A 19,168-nucleotide genomic window follows, 5' to 3' on the forward strand; every position below is an offset into this window, starting at 1 on the left:
TTTAATGAAACAATCATTATGCCATACAGTACAACGCAACTGCACGTTTTTTACAATTTCAGATTTAATGCATCTCTTCAAACATGTAGGATTCCTGTTTCGCAAGTTAAAAGAAATATACGTTTTCTAAAATAATTCATATGATGCATGAAAATAAAGTCATGCCTATGTATTAAAATTGTCCACATTAAGAAATAAGGTTGTATAACTCTTGTATTTGTGCAGTGTAACCCCCAACTTTTTATCATATACTTTACAAACTATTATGAATTTAAGCATAAGATCTGTCGCTACATTTGGATTAAGTTCTCGTGTTATCTGTATGTTTCAAACAAATATGCAAGTTTTAATGTAATTAGCAGTTGCAACACAGAGACTAAGTTTATGGGTTACATTAAAAGGAAGCATTAGATAAACCAAAGAATACTAAGAAAAGACAGAAATCCAGAGAGTGTCCACCTAAAGAAGCTCCTTATATTATAAAATTAATGGATTGACAAGCAACTATGTACTGTACTTTGTACTTTGTACTTTGCACTATGTATGTTTCTGTTATATTTGTTAATAATAGGGACAACCCACGACCGTTTAGTAATAATAATTTTAAGTGACTGTGACAAGATTTGTACATTTTTATGCATCTAAAACATCTAAATTCCTAAAACAGTACAGGAGCACCAGGATTTGAGCCAATATCTGAACCATTAACAATGTTTTGGGAATGTTTGGGAATTACAAATGTGAACATGGGCACACTGTCGCCTCACAGCAAAAAGGTTCCGGGTTTGAACTTTGGGCCTGGAATTGGCGTGTTCTCCCCAGTCCAAAGACATTAGGTTAATTTTTAGACTCTAAATTAACCCTTGTTATGTATGCCCTTTTAACTTTCTGGGCTGAGACCTTATGTGTGACAGTGTGTGTCACATTTCTGCCGAAGAAAGCATTGATTTCCTCAGTCCCCATACAGCTTCTGGGTTCATAGCAAGCTTGATTTTGGAAATATAGAAGATGCAACTTCTGTTCAGCCAAAGTATACTTTTAGACCAGTTCCAGCGAAGTGTGACATGGGATGTATGTGATGGAGTGTCTCTAGACTGGCTTTGGCGGGCCAGTCTGAGTCAAAAGTCCTGGGCTGATTTTTATTCCCACTCTACCCCGAGCCTTTAGTCCTCCAATATAACCCTCTTTGCCTACCCTTGCACATTATATGTGTTCATCTTTATTTGTACTTCTTTTCAAATCGTGCATGCAAGTAAACAAACTAAGCTAAACTGTAATTTAAAAAATGAACCCTGTATTGCCTGACCCCAGAAATAATGGACAGAAAATTCTGATTTCTTGAATCTGGAACCTTTATTTGGCCCTTTCACAAAATTTGAAAAAAAAAAAAAAATTACAAAAAATTATTTGCATATAGGTTTTTCCAAATTTTCTACACGATTTCTCTACATACTAAAATGCAAAAAATTATGTAATTATAACTTGCTTCAACAGATTAAGTGTTCATGTTAGAATATTACTAAAAATTTCAAAGAAAATGTCACTGAAAAATCGTAAAAATCGCAATTTTCTTTACCTTGATCCAGTGAGTTGGGAACCATCTGAAGGTGGCCAACTTGGATCGTCCCATGTACTGTTTGAATTGTTGTAGTGATAAAGGTTTCCACCAGGGGTTGGAAGACAAGTATCAGATTGGATACAAGAGGGTTTTGAGTGAAGTTCTTACCATAAGGTCTCAGAAATGCTTGCATCAAATTTGATGCATTTGGCATTATAGGGTTAATACACAAATGAATGTGACAAATCAAAAGGAATAAATAAATAAATATGACATAAATAAATAATAATATGAATAATATCAGTTTATTTGTCCCCACTTTTTATTATTTATTGATTTATTTGTTTCCGAAGTCACTAATGTACACCGACAGCAACATTGATGCAAAAACCGCACTGTAGCCTGTAAGACATTTCAGAGGGCTGGAAAAACTGACTCTAAAGTCCCACCAATCACAGCAGGCCACAAGTCTGTCGGCCAATAGGGAGACAATAACGGAATAACGTTGAGTCTTACTGTTTTACAACAACACAGGAAGAGTGTGCGCCGGTGCGGTAAATACCAGTGTCGTGGTGTTGGCACAGTATAAGTGATACTAAAAGGACTCTATGGGCGATCCTGAAAATGGGCTAGTTTTGTCAGCTCACTGAATTTAGTTTCTTGAAGTCTTAACACAATGTTTCCGCTGCCATCGCTGGAGCAGGCGAGCAGCTGCGTACTGTCGCGTGTAAACATTGCGGCTTTGCTCGTGTCCTTGCTGGTGTTTTATTTAGTTCATTTTTATCAGAAACAGCGACACCTCGCAAATATTCCTCCGGGTCCTAAACCTTGGCCTGTAGTCGGCAACTTCGGTGGCTTTCTCATCCCGTCTTTCATCCAGAGGAGGTTCGGGCAGCGCTCCGGCAGCGCCGGTGCGATGAAAAACGCTTTAGTGATTTTAACGGAGCAAGCCAACACGTACGGTAACGTGTACAGCCTTTTTGTTGGCAGTCAGTTGATTGTTGTGCTTAATGGCTATGAAGCGGTCAAGGACGCTCTGTCCAACCATCCTGAGGTGTTCTCCGATAGACCGGATATCCCCACTGTCACTATCATGACCAAACGCAAAGGTAAGAAAGTGTTTGCATTAAAGAGGCCATTCAATTGATTTCCACCCCTGAATGTATGGTGAGCAAATTCTATAAGCATGCTAAACGCAGACATTCATACACACACTCAGTTTCCTCCTTATCAAATTCACCCACACCTGCAATAAGACAAGCCCTTCAATAGATCCAGTTCTTGTTTAAACCTTAGAGAGTTGATTTGTCATGTTAGAGACAAATATATATATTTTTTAATTGTATTGTTTTATGCAGAGAGGTGTTTCTAATATTAGTCTGCTCTGGTTGATATAAGAAATGGGGTGGGCAATTGTTAGAAGCACCTCTGAGTATTACCACAGGCAGATTAAAGGATAAGATGCACATTTTCTCCGGTGTATCTTAATACTGGTAGCAGATCCAAATACTTAATACTGACATATCCAGACTGTATGTACACTTAAAGCGTTCTTGGTTGCTGTAATTAGCCCCTCTGTCCATAGTGACCAGAAAGAAATTTAAAAATATATTTTAAACCAACAATTACAGCAAAAAAAGAAAAGAAAAACTGTTTCACTGTAGATATGAGCATGTGAGGACTGTTTTAAGATAGGCCTGAAAAAATGTGAACCTGTCCTCAAACCTGCAGGGGCAAAGTTCATTAGTTTTTGTTTTGGTGTGATGTATAAAGAATGCATGGCAGCCAGCACAGAGAACTCTGCATCACTCATAATAGGACACGCATGTTAACTAGAGCTTTTGTTCCTTTTTGAATTTGTGGAACTGTACATTATGGTTTGTCGTGTGACCATCCTGGCTGTTGTCGCTGTCTTGCGTCTTGTATGCCCATATGGGCTCAGCCCCATTTAAAAGTTTGAGAAAGCAGAAGTTGCCTTAAAGTCTCATTATTTCAGTTTCTATTGTGCTTTAGCACATATTCCCAAACAAATGACCACAAACTAGTTGCCACAGCATCTGGGGCACCTGAAGGTCTGGGGGCCCAGAAGAGTTGTTAGCCTGTTGGTAACTCCGTCCAGAGTATTACCTAATACAGCTGGACAGCAAACTAGCCTCCAAAATAACCATGAAGTTGAATCAATACCTCTCTTAAACACTTTCAACAAACCTGAACATTAATACCTTTGTGGAGACAGGATTTATTGCAGGGCTGTTGTATTTGACTCCATTGGTTTTATAGGTGTACGTAATATATTGTAGACTTCGGTATACACATCAGTACTCATCAAAATAGCTTAAACTTACAGACAGGCTTCATTTACCACCCTAAATTGGGCTATGCAGTAAACCGGTTGGGAAATAGCAAATACAAATAAGTTTGGTATCACAGACTGCAAAGTCCCTTGTTATATCTAGTCAAAGATAATATTGAAAGGTTTAAAGGACAAAATAAGTCTGTCATACTTTAAGGCCTGTGTTATCAAATACAGGGTTTAGGGAGAAGTATAACTGTTTATGGGTACGCTAACATTTGATGAGTCCATAGAGATAAGGATGAAAAACTGACTATACTGACCCTGACCTAAATGCTCTCTTTATTGATGTTAATGACCTAAGGCATAACCTGCCCCTTTTCTGCTTTTAATTGAACTTCAGGAATAGTCTTTGCACCTTATGGGCCCATATGGAAAAAGCAACGCAAATTCTGCCACACCATACTCCGAACTTTTGGCCTGGGAAAGTTGAGCTTTGAGCCATGCATTCTGCAAGGCCTCACCACCATCAAAACAGAGCTGCTACAACGTAATGAGGAGTCCGGAGGCCTCGGTGTGAACCTGGCCCCGCTGATCAGCAACGCTGTGTCAAATGTCATTTGCTCAATGATCCTGGGTCAACGCTTCCATCATGAAGACCGCAAGTTCCGCACATTGCTGGACCTGATGGAGCGTGGGCTGGAGATCTGTGTCAACAGCCCTGCAGTCCTCATCAACATCTTTCCACTGCTCTACTATTTGCCTTTTGGGGTCTTCAAGGAATTGAGGCAGGTGGAAAGAGACATCACAGTGTTTCTGAAGAGGATTATTGCAAAACATCGGGAAACATTAGATCCTGAAAATCCAAGGGACCTTGTAGACATGTACTTAATGGAGATGTTGGCCCAGCAAGCAGCTGGAGAGAAGGACAGTAGCTTCACAGACGATTACCTCTTTTATATAGTAGGAGATCTCTTCATCGCTGGTACTGACACTACCACTAATTCAGTTTTGTGGATTCTGCTCTACATGGTATTATACCCTGATATCCAAGGTAAACATAGCAACGGTCCATCCCGTGCCACAGCAAATGCTTACAGATCATTAAAATCTAGCACTTTATGTAGCTTGCTTGTGCAAAACTGACCTCCAGAGAGACACTAGAGTGCGGCTGTGGGACCATCACCCGTAAAATCTCCAATCAGATGCTGTCTGATTTTGAAGTTATAATTATTTCTTAATACTGGCTCTGCAGAAAATCACTTGTGTGCAACTGAGTTCCAATGGCAAGATGATTTCACAAATCAATACACTACTGCATTTGAATCAATGATGCAATACATTCTTAATTTCAAACAGTATAAATAATTCAATAATATGAAATGTAATTGAAACACAACACAACATTATAGTTTGAAATTGATGTTGTAGAACTAGATCAAATGTTTTAAGCTTACATGAACCACAGACCTTGTTTTCTGCATAAATAGCAAACAGTTTTGGGGAAAAAGGGAATTGGAAATCGGCTGTGGGAACCCACAGCTCAAATACATCCTCATTTTAGGACATCAAAATGTCTGGCACATTCATATGTTCAACCACTTCCTCAACTGTTTCAGCAGATCAAAACATGCATTCACTACTGCATTTTAATATTTTTTGATCAGCCTAAAAAGTGTCTTGAAATCACACTGTGTTTTAGCTGATTTGATGAGATTAGATTCATTAATCATGCACACATGATCTGCTTAATGCTGCCTTGCTTCTCCTCTTTTGATTTTAGACAAGGTCCAGGCGGAGATTGATGAAGTGGTGGGGAGACGTCGGGTACCGTCTATGACTGATAAGGGAAGTTTGCCCTTTACTGAAGCCACCATCATGGAGGTGCAGAGATTAACTGTAGTGGTTCCTCTGGGTATTCCGCATATGGCCTCCAAGACAACAGGTGAACTTAGACAACACCTTTGACCCGTTTTTTTCACTAAATGCTCTCAGACCATAATTGTCTTACAGGCATGATGAAGATTTCTCATAATTTCCTGAGCTAATTCACTGAGATAATGGTAGTGTAATAGGCTTTTTTTTCCCCCTTTCCAGTGTTCAGAGGCTACAGTATTCCCAAAGGGACCGTTATTTTGCCCAATCTGTGGTCTGTCCATAGAGATCCCACTCTATGGGACAACCCAGACAATTTTAACCCAGAACGCTTCTTGGATGAAGACGGAAAGTTGCTCAGGAAAGAGTGTTTCATACCATTTGGGATTGGTATGCCATTCCTTACTTGTATGGGCTAAACAACTGAAACATTGATAATTAAATTAATTTTAACTGTGTGTGCACAGGATGTAATGATTTGTACCATATATCCCCCAGGTCGCAGGGTCTGCATGGGCGAACAGCTGGCCAAGATGGAGCTGTTCCTGACAGTTACCAGCTTATTGCAGGCCTTCAAATTCAGACTCCCAGAGGGAACGCCTCCTCCTTCCCTGCACGGACGCTTCGGCCTGACACTGTCACCCTGCCCATACAATGTGTGTGTAAGCACTCGTAGTTGAAACAGTGGAAGACTTGGTTTGAACAGATTTTGTGCCCTTATGCCAGGGTCCTTGGAAAACAAAAGGCCATAGATGTTAGTAGGGACTCCTGGACAGACCATTTCATTTCTGGAAAGTATTAAGATATATTACTTGAATAGAATGTGGCTCCTCTGCATATGTCATTATTATTTTATTATTTATACATTTATTGGTTATTTTTCAGATTATTCAAGTAATTTAATTCATAATATTTCAAAAATAATGACAAATACACAACAAAAATTGGATGGGGGCATTTTTGACATCGGGTCAAAAATGGGGCATTACCATGATATGATCAAGAGTCACTTTAAATTCTCTCAATTAAGAATCAGTAAGCGGAAAATGTTTTGTATATTTACATGATTATCAAATAATAATTAAGGTCTGTTATCATAATTCTGTTTATTAATTATTTGTCAATCAGCTAATTGGTCAGTAAGGTCGGTATGATATGCTAAATGTCTTTAATTTTAAAAGACAAACCTGCTGAATGTCTGGATTGAAATGTTATCATTTTGTTATTTTAAGGTGCATACCAAAGATTTATAGAAATCACCACACATATCTTTCCATGTAATGTCCTTTATAAAGGCATAAGAGAAAGAAATATTTTTTTGTCCCAGAGTTTAAAGCTATATTTGCTAATAGACTTTATGTATACATTTTTGGCAACCTGTCTATGTAAAATGAATTATCTTACCAACAATTACCTCAATTTATCTTGGGTCTCGAATGTATAGTTTTGTTCTGTTTTTTGTTCTTTTTTAAAAAATGTACAAGATATTATTTTACCAGAGCAGTGGGGGGACATAGCTATTGCTAAACTTTAAAAGTGCTGTATCTGTTGCTGAGAAATGCTCATGTGAGTGGTTCCGAATGATAATTAGGTTTTGGGTATCTTGAACCACTGATATGTGCACCCATAAATATCATCATTCAAGTCTTTTTTTTACCCCCATTCTGTAAAATCAAACTGATACCCAATCATAATTTTAGAAAAACAATAGAAGTAAACAGCCCAGCTGGGGTCATTCTGGCACTTTTTATAAGATGTTTATTGAGTAAGCACTAAAAAACCACTTATACCGTGCAGTACAGAATTACAGTCACGTAATTAGGCATTTTTAAGATATGGATGCTGCATGTGACAGATAACTACAACTCATCAGATAAAGTTATTACATTTACTTTCTCTCATTGAGAAGCATATTTATACGGCATGCCTTCTATAAAAAAAAAAATCAAAACTGCATTGCTGTAGTGAAGCTTTATGTCCCGTCATTACTTAGCCCTCTTTCTATTTTTCACTGTTCTGTTTCACAGATATTTGATTTGAAAATGAAAAATATATCAAAATTATTTTTTAAAAATAAATATTTAATTTAAATGGCAAACTGTATAGTGAGCACACACTGAGGACGTGGGGCGTTAGAGAGACGGTGATGAGAATATGTGAGATGATGAGTGGTTCTTGGGAACCACCATCACACAGGATCTCAAATGGGAGCTAAACATCAGCTCCCTCATCAAAAAAGCTCAGCAGAGGATGTATTTCCTGAGGCAATTGAAGAAGTTCAACCTGCCAAGGACTATGATGGTGAACTTCTACACCTCCATCATTGAGTCCATCCTCACCTCCTCCATCACCATCTGGTACGCTGCTGCCACAGAGAGGGACAATAACAGACTGCAGCGTATCATCCACTCTGCTGAGAAGGTGATTGGCTGCAATCTTCCGTCCCTCCAGGACCTGTACGCCTCAAGGACTCTGAGGCGTGCAGGGAAGATTGTAGCTGACTCCTCCCACCCTGGACACAAACTCTTTGAGACACTCCCCTCTGGCAGGAGGCTGCGGTCCTTCAGGACCAAAACCTCTCGCCACAAAAATAGCTTCTTCCCATCTGCTATTAGCCTCATCAACAAGGCTAGAGAGCCCCACTGTTGCTGATCAATTGCACCAATCACCAGAAAAAATTCCTTGTATGTGAAAACATACTTGGCAATAAAACTGATTCTGATTCTGATTCTGATTCTGATGAGGACGTCCAGGGCGGTTCTTCCCCTCAGGGACAGAGAGGGGCAGCGGGCTGCAGCAGCTCAGGCCCCCGCTGCTGACCCGGAGGACGCTGCATCCAGGCCGGACTCAGTTATCATTTAACCCGCTGACACAGTGAAGGTCATTAAATAATCTATAAAATAATAACACGGATGACAGGCTGGTGAACTGCAGCCAGGATGAGACACTGCTGCTCACACATCACAGAAACTATCACACAGAAGCTCAGTGACTTAAATTAAAATACCTGAAGAAACTGTTACGGAGGAAGTTATGAAAAATCATATCGGCGTCTTAGTGAATCCAGTTATGCGGCGAATATATCGATTAAAAACAATTACATTCCTGAAAAAAAGTGTAAGAAGTGACGAACAAGTGCGACAAAAAGAAAAACAAAACACAACATCAATGAACTTGGTTTGTGTAGAAGAAAACTCGCCTTTGTGTCGTTTATTCGCTTTTCACACTAACTTGTTCTCGTCCTGACGACGCTAGCAGTAACCTAGCAACCATCCTCGTTCCCGTGACACAGCGGGACCGCGGATAGAGTGCACGTACACAGTGGTGACGTCACTCAGAGACGTGTGTTTTAATGATAATGACAACATTAAAGTAATATAAGCAATAATAGTATTATTAGTCCAAATTGCTTGTTCAAAAGCAAAAGAGTTTTGATATAAAATTATTTTTTGCCTTTCACATATTTGCATTTGACCATATTTGGAATGTTTATACAATAATCTTGATTCTCACTTTTTCTTTTTCATAACTTAAATGTCAGTTATACTGTAACACTAAGTTTTGACTGGTGGCTGCAGATGTTTGTTTGACATCAGTTACAAGCAGTGCCTCCCCACCTGGGGGTTTCTCTAGCATGCAGTTTATTGTATATTTTGTACAAGTATTCAAGCACAATAACTTGTTTTGGCAAAAAAAAAAAAAAAAATGATTATGATTATGAGAAGTTATCATTAAATACACAACAATAATAATTGTTATATGTCGTTGTTGTTGTTGTTGTTATTAAATGTAAAAGTATCAAGGCAATGAGACAAGAAATAACAAGTGTATGGGTAATATGTAACCCAGCTACAGAGTTAATTTCACTCACCAGCATGGGTCAAATGACCAACCCAGCATTCTGGGTTAAATAGTAAAACCCAGCACTTATCAATCCAATATTCAGTATTATAATACTAATGATAATGTAACTCTTGCTAAATCTGAATATGTGAGAGACAGGAGTTTTCAACTTGTAACACTTCACCTGTTACTATTATGAGTCGATTTGTAGCCCATGTGAATATGTGTGTGAAAGGTCACGGAAGTGTCTTTATGATCATGTGACCAGCGACCTTCCTCCCACTTCCTTACGTGTCCGGGTCCGGAGCTGTGAGTCTGGAGTCCCGTTGCTGCAGGTCCACGCAGAATGGCTTTCTTCACCCACCAGCTCTGCAGAGGTCTCTCGTCCTCGGCTGTGAGAAATGTTGCCATTAAACATGTGACGATCATCGGCGGTGGACAGATGGGTGCGGGAATTGCACAGGTACGCGGCGAAATGCCTCCGGGCGGGCTCTGTTTAGCCGAGTGGTTTAGCAGTTAGCTCCATGTAACTAGCCAGCTGGCATGCTACAAATAAGACCGGGCGCTTCAAGTTGTGACCGTGTTGTGTCACATAAGGCTACAAAATATCACAGCACCCGGATTGGGAATCGGGATTTGTTCCGTTTACAGCTGTTCATACATGTGCAAACGTGCGACGTTGTCATTGACGTGTAAAATCCTGCCTAACTTTAACGCTGCATCTACCGATTAGATTCCTTATCGATTAACCTGCCGATTTATTCATCTGCACAAAAAGAATTCCTTTTAAAAAAATATGATATTTATACGAAGACACTCGCATTTACGAGTGTCGCTCTCCATATTTGCCGGGATACCTTTTACTTTACTAAAACCTGAAGGCAAGACAAATAGAATTACACTAAACGAAAACAATAGAAGTCAGAGAGACTATTATATAATAATGGGGGGGGGTTAGGTTAGGTTTTTTTTTTTTTTTCATTACAAATGTCAAACAGCCAACACTATAAAATGTAACTTACCGGTGTGTTCTTAAGTTTGAATCCCACAAAACAGCACTTATGTGTCTTAATGAAAATTGATGCAAATCTCCTGTTAATTCTCTATTTTTTTATTTTTTTTTGTCCATAAAAATGTCACAAAACTGTGAAATAAATAAATAAATAAATAAATAAATAAAATGCAATGTCCTAAAGCCAAGGGAATGTCTTCAAATGTTGTATTTTACTCCAACCAACAGTCCAAACCCCCAAAATACTCAGTTTGGGTGTCAGTGATGTCAGTCATGTAACTAAACCTTGGCGCAGTACTGTCCTATTTGAAAAGAAATTCTGCTTACGAATCATTATTTTAAGACACCATTTTCTTAAGTGTCCCATATTATATAACTATAAAATCCAATAGTAGCCAATGAGCCTTTAAAAAAAAAAAAGTTTTACATTTCCTTGATAGTAAACAGTTTTCTTTTCTCTCAACACAATGACTGATTGTTTCCATCAGGAAGTTGTGTTATGAAGTAATTCACTTGTCCATTAATGCAGTTGTTTCCTTGTGGTGTAATATAACAAGACAAGACAAGACAAAGGAAGGAGTCATTTCAGATGCACTACAGGGAATTTTAGAAGATACCAGATTTTGCCACAAGGTGTCGCTCTCCATATTTGCTCTGCAGTAACCTACCATTGGAGAATGTGAGCTGCCCCAAATACATACTACATGCTAACAGAATGCAGTCTGACAGCAAGTTGCAGCGTTTGTCGTTTTTATACAAAAAAAAAACCCCAACTAACTTTTGTATTAATATTATTTTTGATTGTTTTCTATGATCTTTGTCAAGCTGTTTCACCACCACTCGCAACGTGCATTGCACTCTATGCATCAGGTTTAGGGTGAATACCATCACCTTATCCGCTCCCACCTCATTATCACCGACAAGTTATGGCTGTATTTGAAGTTATTGTGAACTCGTTTCTTTCTGGAAGGTTGCTGCATCCACTGGCCACTCGGTGACGCTGGTGGACACAAATGACGACATCCTGAAAAAGTCTATCAAAGGGATTGAAGGGAGCCTTAAAAGAGTGGTCAAGAAGAAGTTTGCTGATAAGCCAGAGGTGAGACACAGTAGATCAACAGACAAAATGAACAACCAGGTCATTAATAGAGTGAAATATGTGCAATTAGTGGATAATGTTGTATTTGGTTTGTCTCAGGCGGGTGAAGAGTTCGTCCAGAAAGTCCTTCAGAATGTTTCATCCTCAACAGATGCTGGATCTGCAGCTCAGAGTTCGGATCTTGTGTTGGAGGCCATTGTGGAAAATCTAAAAATCAAGCAGGATCTCTTTGGTCGGCTTGACAAGCTGGCACCAGCGTAAGCACTGTCCCATTCCTGTTGTACTCCTTAGCTTTAAGTGTTAGATTGGAAAACAGCGTGGCATCAGTGTAGCATCATGACTATGCAATCACGTGCCAGGAAATGCCAGGAGGATTTGGATCTGGATACCATCCAGAAGCTGCAGTCGATTCCTGCATGGTCTGGGTTTTATGGGGTTCAGTGTGTGCTGTTATCTAAAGCATGTTTCTTCTTCAGTTGTCAGCATTAAAAAGACTGCATCAGATGTTATATTTAGACAGTGAAAGGGAAAAGTCTTTAAAGGCTCACATCTATTTTTAGTGTAAACTGCTATCCATATAATGTGGTACTCACTGTCTGTTTTTCTGCACTTTGCATTTCAGACACACCATCTTTGCCAGCAACACTTCCTCCCTGCCGATCTCTGACATCGCCAGCTCCACCAACAGGCTGGACAGATTTGGCGGCCTTCACTTCTTCAACCCAGTCCCTATGATGAAGCTCGTAGAGGTGGGGCCCCGAAAAAAAAATCCCGCGTTTATTTTTCTTTATTATTCTTTATTTAAAAGTGACAATGTAGTTAAACATTGTTAAACCACAAGATGTAACAAGGTGAAACAGTGTGAGCAGAAATGTGTGTGTATGTACATTGTACATGGCTGTGTGTGCATTGGCATTGGCAATGTGACCAGTGGATCCATTCAACATATTTATCTTTGTTGTTATATAAGCTGTTGTTTCAAAATAATGCCCCTTTACATGTACTTGAGTATTATGTAGGGTAATGTATGTTTTCTTGAGTGACCCGATGTGCACAACATCTTGTGGTTGTTACGAGAGTGCATGTACATGACGAAGATTTAAGACAGAGGTGTGCAACAATGCAGTGGGACGCATGAATATTATATCATATAACATGAGTATACACACACAGTATGTTCAAACAAGTTTCTTCCTACAAAAGAACATTTGTAAAAGTCTCTCGTGTGCACAATAAGGAAAAACTGCACTTTCTCTCCCACCGTCCTGTCCGTCCAAAACACAGAAAGGCAGTGGCAGCCTACACGCTAGCTCGTTGCTGTGATTCATGTGTTCGTTTAAACAACACATACTCTCAACATTAATGCTGAGTGTACATTTATTCCCATTTTTGATTTGGTTGCCATATTCTGAGTTATGCTTAAAGGCATATTGTAATAGTGCATATAAAATGTGGCAAGAGGCCAAAGCTTAGCCTACCACACAGTCTGACTGTTGGGCGCTCCTTTTTGTTAGGGCGCTGTTGTCTGCGTCCTTTTTGCATTCATTTACTTGCATTAGATGTTTTTCAGGCTGGTGTGGTGCAGACAGTGAGGTTCTTAAATCATTTAAGTACAAGTCATTATACAGGTGTGTAATGGCAGTAACACTGAAGTATTCATCTTCCACAGGTCATTGGAACCTCAGCAACAAGCCAAGAGACTTTTGATTCCCTCTTGAACTTCAGCAAAATGCTTGGTAAAACACCGGTGTCCTGCAAGGTAAGAATTGCTGCCTGATTTCATTACAGCTGTAGTCTCTCACAGAATATATCAAACCGCCCACTCAGCAGAATCCAACATCTCTCCACTCAGGATACACCAGGATTTATTGTAAACCGCCTGCTCGTGCCTTACATAATGGAGGCCATCCGGTTGCATGAGAGAGGTGTGTATACCTGCGTGATTTTTTTTTAATGATTTCTGCAGTTTTGGGTTAGGGTTAACGTTTTTTTTTTTTTGTGTGTTTCTTTCTGTTTTCATGCTCAGGTCATGGATCCAAAGAGGACATTGATATTGCCATGAAACTTGGTGCTGGTTACCCCATGGGACCCTTTGAGCTCTCAGACTATGTAGGACTAGACACAATGAAATTCATTATGGATGGTGAGTTAAACTATATGGAAAATATATTTGCAGGTATGACTTTAATTTAAAACTGACTTCCTGTTGGTAAGATGAAACCACAGCAAGCAGGGAGAAACAAAGCTAATTTGAATGAACTAATATATTAAATGTAAAAACTTATTTCTTTCTATTATTGCATTTTTTTTAGGTTGGAGCGCAAAGGATCCTGACAACCCACTCTTTGCCCCAAGTGAACTGCTGAATAAGTTGGTTGCAGAGGGCAAATATGGCAAAAAGACAGGAGAAGGATTCTACAGGTACAAGTAATTAAGTTTTGCAGTGCTTCTGGTTTTGTGTGGAGGACGTCAATCTGAAACTAGTCAGAAAAATAAGAAATGAACCATCCAAGGGGGACTGATAAGAAAAACAGAAATACAAAGTGCCTGTGCCTTCTACATGAAATGTCAACTTTTGTCTGTCAGCCCATTTTCTTCTGCACTTATTCATTGAATGACATCTTTATGTGTGAGGAGATTAAATGAAATAAATAGAATAGATTTTTTTGAATCCTTTGTGTTTATTCCTTTGTATGAGCGACTGTTTTGCAGATACACGTAAAAATTTGGTTTTTATTGCCTCTCATATTTACCAGCATCACTTCAAAAATATCACAAATGAATATCCTTTGAGTCCTTTGACTACGACCTGAGGCATTTCTTTCAGCTTAAAAATTGAATGTGCCACACAGGTCAGTGCTAGAGAAAGTAACTTTTGCAGTTTGAACAGTACAATTCGACTGATTATTGAAGGCAGCTATAATCAATAATTTCATAATAATGTAATGTGTATCAAATGAAAATGGGAAGATGATTGTTCATATTGATGCACCTACGGAAAATAATCATGAATTATCTGCAGCAACCCTTGGCTTTACTTAGCTTTATAGTGAGTTTCAGATCACTGTTTAGCTGTCCGGGCCACAACTGTACTGCTCTGGTTTACACTACCTGCTCAACACAAAACAACATCAGAGCTGCTGGTGAACATATTGGAGTATTTAGCAGCCAACAAGCCAGGAGGACAGCGCTGTAACAGTGAATACTGGACTGAAATCCATCAGGTGGAATCGAACACAACTCCAAGTGAATGATAAATGTTTCTCCCTCTCTGCTGGATCTGTCAATAATCAAACAAGTTCATCATATTAACATAAAAGGTGTTTATGTCAGTGTTCATGACTTCATAAATATACTATTATTACAGCTTCTGTCAGTGTTAAAGGGTTATTTGGGGCTTTGTAAATGAAACTGATTTGAATGCACAGAGTCATATGTCATGTGCTTTTATGAAGCACCTGAAATTTCAGGAATGTTTTAGCCTCACCCCCTTGGTTTCTTCAAAATGTCCTGTTAACCCAACAGGAACACAAGGTGGCGCTGTTTTACTTGAAATGGGGACATTTGAGAGACCCATTTCAGATTTGTCTAGAAATGAAATTTTTCCTTTGATCTTGGCTCTTTCATCAAAAATGTTGTTCACTTAAAAGATATTGTTACCCTAAGAGTTTTATTGAGTTTTCCAGTCTATATTTTTAACATTGGAAACTTGATCCCCAGTTGAAAGGTTTTTATACTCAGATGATGTGCTTTTCTTTTTGCCAACATTGCAATAATACTGTACAAATGCAGCCCTGAGCATTGTGTGTATTGGGAGTTTTAATTACTTGTCACTTTTTTTGAGCTGATTGTAGTTGAATTTGCAAGTTGTATTGAATGTGTATGACTGTGAGTAACATTAGTGCCTATAGATACCTTTAACCTCCAAAGATGACACACAGACTGTTACGTCTGGCACTTCTAGCTCTGGTCTTTCCACCACACAAGTGATCACATGAGCCAATGGTGCCTTTTTATTTTTCCTTAAAAAAAAAAACAAAACAAAAAAACAAAAACAAAAAAACATGTTGGAACAGTTCAAATATGACCACTTGGGAAGCAAAATGCTCTACCAAGATGACAGTGACCCAGAATATGATAATAAAAAAAGGAATTCATCAAGTAATACTAAAATAGAGCATTAAAATCAAAATGTTACAGAGATGCTTGCATGGAATAAACAACATGGCTAAAGACCACACTATTAGCTACCAGAGAGAAAAGACAAAGGTCCATTGCAATAAAAGAAAGACTGCCAAGTGCTGGGGTAAATATATATATCTGCTTCATTTGTCATGTTTTAGAACAATAAAATATAGGCCTCTGAGCTATCACTCTCGCCTTTGTCCTAATGTTGCCTGCAAAAATACCAAGAAAATTGACATATCCTGACAGTTTTAAAAAGTACACATACTGAGCATTATTTTACAACTGAGCAAGACTCGAGGTCACTATTTGTTACAAATAGTTATCAAAAGAAGCCTTAAGTTTTAATTTTCTGCAAGACGCTTCAACAAGAAAAATGGCTTTCCTGTGTCCAAAGCTTATTTTCATATAGACCACTATATAAAAAAAACAATATTAAAAAAAAAAAGAAAAAAAAAAGAAGAATCACTAAAATATACACCGAGAAATTAAAACAAGGGTTCAAGATACAAAAAAAGCATTCAAAATAAAATTCAGTCTAAAATGAAAAGCAAATCAAATTGTTGATCCTTTTTTGCACCAACTGGTCAGCAACAAACTAAAATGGCGTCTTGAGGACGTTTCTTAGACAAGATGAGATCCCTCCATCTTCCTTAGTGCAGTCTAAAAAGAGGTGTTTGGTCAGTCGGGCGAAACCCCAAATGGTCTCAAAAATCCAGTGAGAGAGCGAGAGAGAGAAAGGGGAGGGGGTTTTCAGGGAGCGAATGTCGGCCTAATAAACTATACAAAGGAACAGAGGTGACAAATAACTTACAATAACTTAGAAACAGGTGTTTGGAAAGTTTGGGCGGTGCAAGGGAGAAGTTTGTGCGCACATCAAAATTGCTGCTGTTTTTCAGTGCAGTGCCTTGGATTGCGGTAAAGCTGATTTGTAAAGGAAACTGACACAACACAGACGTCAAATTGATGTTTTCTGGGGGTTTTTTCGGTGCGAGAACGTGGTTTCGTGAGGGTGCTCCTACTAATCATGATTGTCTTGTTCAGTTCAGTGTCTCTACAGCAGGCGCCTTCAGGAAGGGAGTAGAGTCAAACAGTGAAGTGTTTTTGGTGGTGGTGGTGGTGGTGGTGGCATGTGACTGTGTTGAAGGAAAGGGAGTAGGCTTAGGTGGGGGAGGGAAGGGTGGAGGAGGGAAGGGGGGGGTCCTCTGAGAACTGGAGGCTTCAGTTTGGAGATTTAAGGGTCTTCATGGAATCTAACAGGCCTCCATCTCTAGCAGAGGGCCCGTAGCTGCTGCCTTCGCTTTGCATGTGGAGAAATTGTTCCGTTTTCCTCCTGAAGAAGAAGAAAGAAAGAAAGAAAGGAAAAAAAAAAAACAAAACAGATGAGAACAAAAGAAAAGTCGATCAATCAACTGCACAAATGATGAAGTAACTGCATCTGTATACAAAGGAAAATCTGCAGATTTTCCATGGGGGGAAAAAAAAAAAAAAAAAATAAATAAAAATTTGAAAACACATCAGCAACCCACACCAAAACACAGGTCACATTCACGTCACAGTAACCAAAACCAGACATATCAAGATGAATCACAATGACTCAAAAGTGTCTCAGCATGCAAGCATGCTTCCCCACTTCAGCGAGGGACAAATCACAATCATTACCATCTACATAATCAATCATTAGTTCGTTTTTGTTCTTAATCTTACAGCTGATTGAATGAAAGCCTCAGTGTTGAGCCAATAGCTGAACTACAGAGGGGGTTATAGGTCAGTGACAGGATGTGGGCTGGTCTGGCTTTGATCTAGTCTAACATGGGGGTTGCCGTGACCCAGCTGGCAATGCTACGCTCTTCTGTGCCCTCCCCTGACTGACTCATTCCTCCTCTCACTCTCTCAAGGCAAGCACCCAATTGTGTAGCTTCTGGTTGACATTTAGGCTGCTGCTGCTGCAGGTGGGCGATGGGAAAACAAGATGAGGAAATACTCTCCGCACAGGAGGATCACCACATCGACCTAGCCGGTTAAAACTAGCACAGTTCGTGGAACTGTAGTTGGTAATTATCATGAACCAATGCGGTCCAGGTGCAGGTTGATGCTATAGTGTAAAAATGTTGCCCAACTGCTCAATCCACTTCACAGGACTCTCATGAAATTGACCCCTTTCCCTGACAGGGAAATTGTTTGTCAAGCTGCAAAAGTGTTCTTTTCCCTCTCGTGATCCGGGCCTGAGCTAACATAACAGAGTTAGCTTCAGTTATTGACAAGCCAAGGAGAGTTATTTTAGACCAGAGCAGCATCAAATAGAATCTGTGATCAAAGTGGAGAGGCAGAGACAGAGGTGGATGGATGCCTCCTGCGACCAAAAAGATGGATGTTTTGTGAAGGCGAAAAAAGGAAAAGAAACGGTATTAGTTTGCCTCTCCCTTGTGGCAAAGCCAAGAGTGTGTTTTTGTAGGAGAGAAGTCAGCTGAGCCCTGCTGCTCGCAGCATCTTAACACTCAAAAGTCTTAGCGCACACACACACAAACATGCACACACACCATCCTGCAGACTGCTTTACCACATGTGGATAAAAGGGAACAGGACGGAGGCCACCTTTCCCGAGGAGAGCTGACCCCAAGCTGCACAGAGCAGAAACTGAAAGGAACACAGCGCTCGGAGAGAAAGAGAGAGCCCCTGTCGCTTTTATTTACCTCCGCCGCCCTCCCTCTTTTCATCCCAGGATCTCAAAGCGGGCCCGCACGCCCGGTACTGCACCCTGTTTCCTGGGGAGCATTTTTCCTTCCCCCACCACAGACATGAAAAGCGCTGGCCTTCCTGCCTGGGGAAGAGGCCTGAGGGGCTGCGGGCGAAAACTGTGAGTGTGTGTATGTGTGTGTGTGTGTGTGTTTCAAAAAAAAAAAAAAAGGGCTGGTGGTAACAGCAGGGATGTGTGCTTGCGTGGTGGTTGGTTGTAGGGGGCAGCAGGCCAGCGCTTCACAAGGTCCAGCCGACACAAACACTAGGATTCAGGAGCAACTTGACCCCTCCTCTCCCCTCACCTCCCTCCATCACCCTCCCTCTACATTAGTGCTCAGGAATGCTGGCCGAGTTTTTTTTTTTTTTTTTTTTTTTTTTGCAGGAAATGAAACGCTCCTCTGTTCAGACGGCTAGCAAAGGTTTAGTCTTCCCCCTTCTCTCTCCCCCAATTCCTTTCCCTCTCCGGGACGGAGGGGAGAGAAAGGGAGGGAGGGAGGGAGGGAGAGGGGAGGAGGAAGGAGTCAGACAAGCTCTCGCCCAGCTTTTGAAGTGTGGGAGGTTAAG

At 39.9% G+C, this 19,168-nt stretch overlaps 3 protein-coding genes across 9 annotated transcripts in view; 2 read left to right on the forward strand and 1 right to left on the reverse strand.

Moving 5' to 3' along the window:
• Positions 1 to 2,058: 2,058 nt before the first annotated feature.
• cyp2u1 (cytochrome P450, family 2, subfamily U, polypeptide 1) lies at positions 2,059 to 7,800 on the forward strand. 2 transcript variants are annotated; one of them, XR_011694458.1, is made up of 6 exons: positions 2,059 to 2,667; positions 4,255 to 4,905; positions 5,635 to 5,796; positions 5,949 to 6,116; positions 6,225 to 7,203; positions 7,298 to 7,800. XR_011694458.1 is itself a non-coding variant. In XM_071505063.1 (5 exons), the coding sequence occupies exons 1-5, from the start codon at positions 2,235 to 2,237 to the stop codon at positions 6,404 to 6,406; spliced, it is 1,596 nt and encodes a 531-aa protein (XP_071361164.1). In that variant the 5' UTR covers positions 2,059 to 2,234; the 3' UTR covers positions 6,407 to 7,800. The 2 variants fall into 2 exon arrangements, 1 of the variants encoding a protein (XP_071361164.1); XM_071505063.1 differs by having other exon boundaries at positions 6,225 to 7,800.
• Positions 7,801 to 9,843: 2,043 nt separating this feature from the next.
• hadh (hydroxyacyl-CoA dehydrogenase) lies at positions 9,844 to 14,351 on the forward strand. The gene is made up of 8 exons (XM_071504194.1): positions 9,844 to 10,032; positions 11,552 to 11,680; positions 11,780 to 11,937; positions 12,303 to 12,429; positions 13,350 to 13,439; positions 13,533 to 13,605; positions 13,707 to 13,823; positions 13,993 to 14,351. The coding sequence occupies exons 1-8, from the start codon at positions 9,916 to 9,918 to the stop codon at positions 14,109 to 14,111; spliced, it is 930 nt and encodes a 309-aa protein (XP_071360295.1). The 5' UTR covers positions 9,844 to 9,915; the 3' UTR covers positions 14,112 to 14,351.
• Positions 14,352 to 16,982: 2,631 nt separating this feature from the next.
• lef1 (lymphoid enhancer-binding factor 1) overlaps positions 16,983 to 19,168 on the reverse strand; it is a 42,277-nt gene continuing 40,091 nt past the window's right edge. For 3 of the 6 annotated variants that reach the window (XM_071504189.1, XM_071504188.1, XM_071504187.1), the window contains exon 10: positions 16,983 to 17,198. In XM_071504189.1, the coding sequence (XP_071360290.1) occupies positions 17,119 to 17,198 (80 nt within the window). In that variant the 3' untranslated portion in view covers positions 16,983 to 17,118. The remainder of the gene's footprint in view (positions 17,199 to 19,168) is intronic. The other 3 variants (XM_071504193.1, XM_071504192.1, XM_071504191.1) reach the window with 2 other exon arrangements.

This window comes from Trachinotus anak, unplaced genomic scaffold (assembly GCF_046630095.1).
Source record: "Trachinotus anak isolate AG129_WGS33_773 ecotype Australia unplaced genomic scaffold, CSIRO_AGI_Tana_v1 ptg000019l, whole genome shotgun sequence".
NCBI classification, from domain to species: Eukaryota; Metazoa; Chordata; class Actinopteri; order Carangiformes; family Carangidae; genus Trachinotus; species Trachinotus anak.

What these genes read in the sequence shown, in the direction of transcription:
- cyp2u1 (XM_071505063.1), top strand. Translation starts at nt 2,235, where the DNA reads ATGTTTCCGCTGCCATCGCTGGAGCAGGCGAGCAGCTGCGTACTGTCG. An exon ending in TATCATGACCAAACGCAAAG is followed by an intron (nt 2,668 to 4,254) that starts GTAAGAAAGTGT and finishes ATTGAACTTCAG; the next exon opens with GAATAGTCTTTGCACCTTAT. An exon ending in TATGGCCTCCAAGACAACAG is followed by an intron (nt 5,797 to 5,948) that starts GTGAACTTAGAC and finishes CCCCCTTTCCAG; the next exon opens with TGTTCAGAGGCTACAGTATT.
- hadh (XM_071504194.1), top strand. Translation starts at nt 9,916, where the DNA reads ATGGCTTTCTTCACCCACCAGCTCTGCAGAGGTCTCTCGTCCTCGGCT. An exon ending in AAACACCGGTGTCCTGCAAG is followed by an intron (nt 13,440 to 13,532) that starts GTAAGAATTGCT and finishes CTCTCCACTCAG; the next exon opens with GATACACCAGGATTTATTGT. An exon ending in CATCCGGTTGCATGAGAGAG is followed by an intron (nt 13,606 to 13,706) that starts GTGTGTATACCT and finishes TTTCATGCTCAG; the next exon opens with GTCATGGATCCAAAGAGGAC.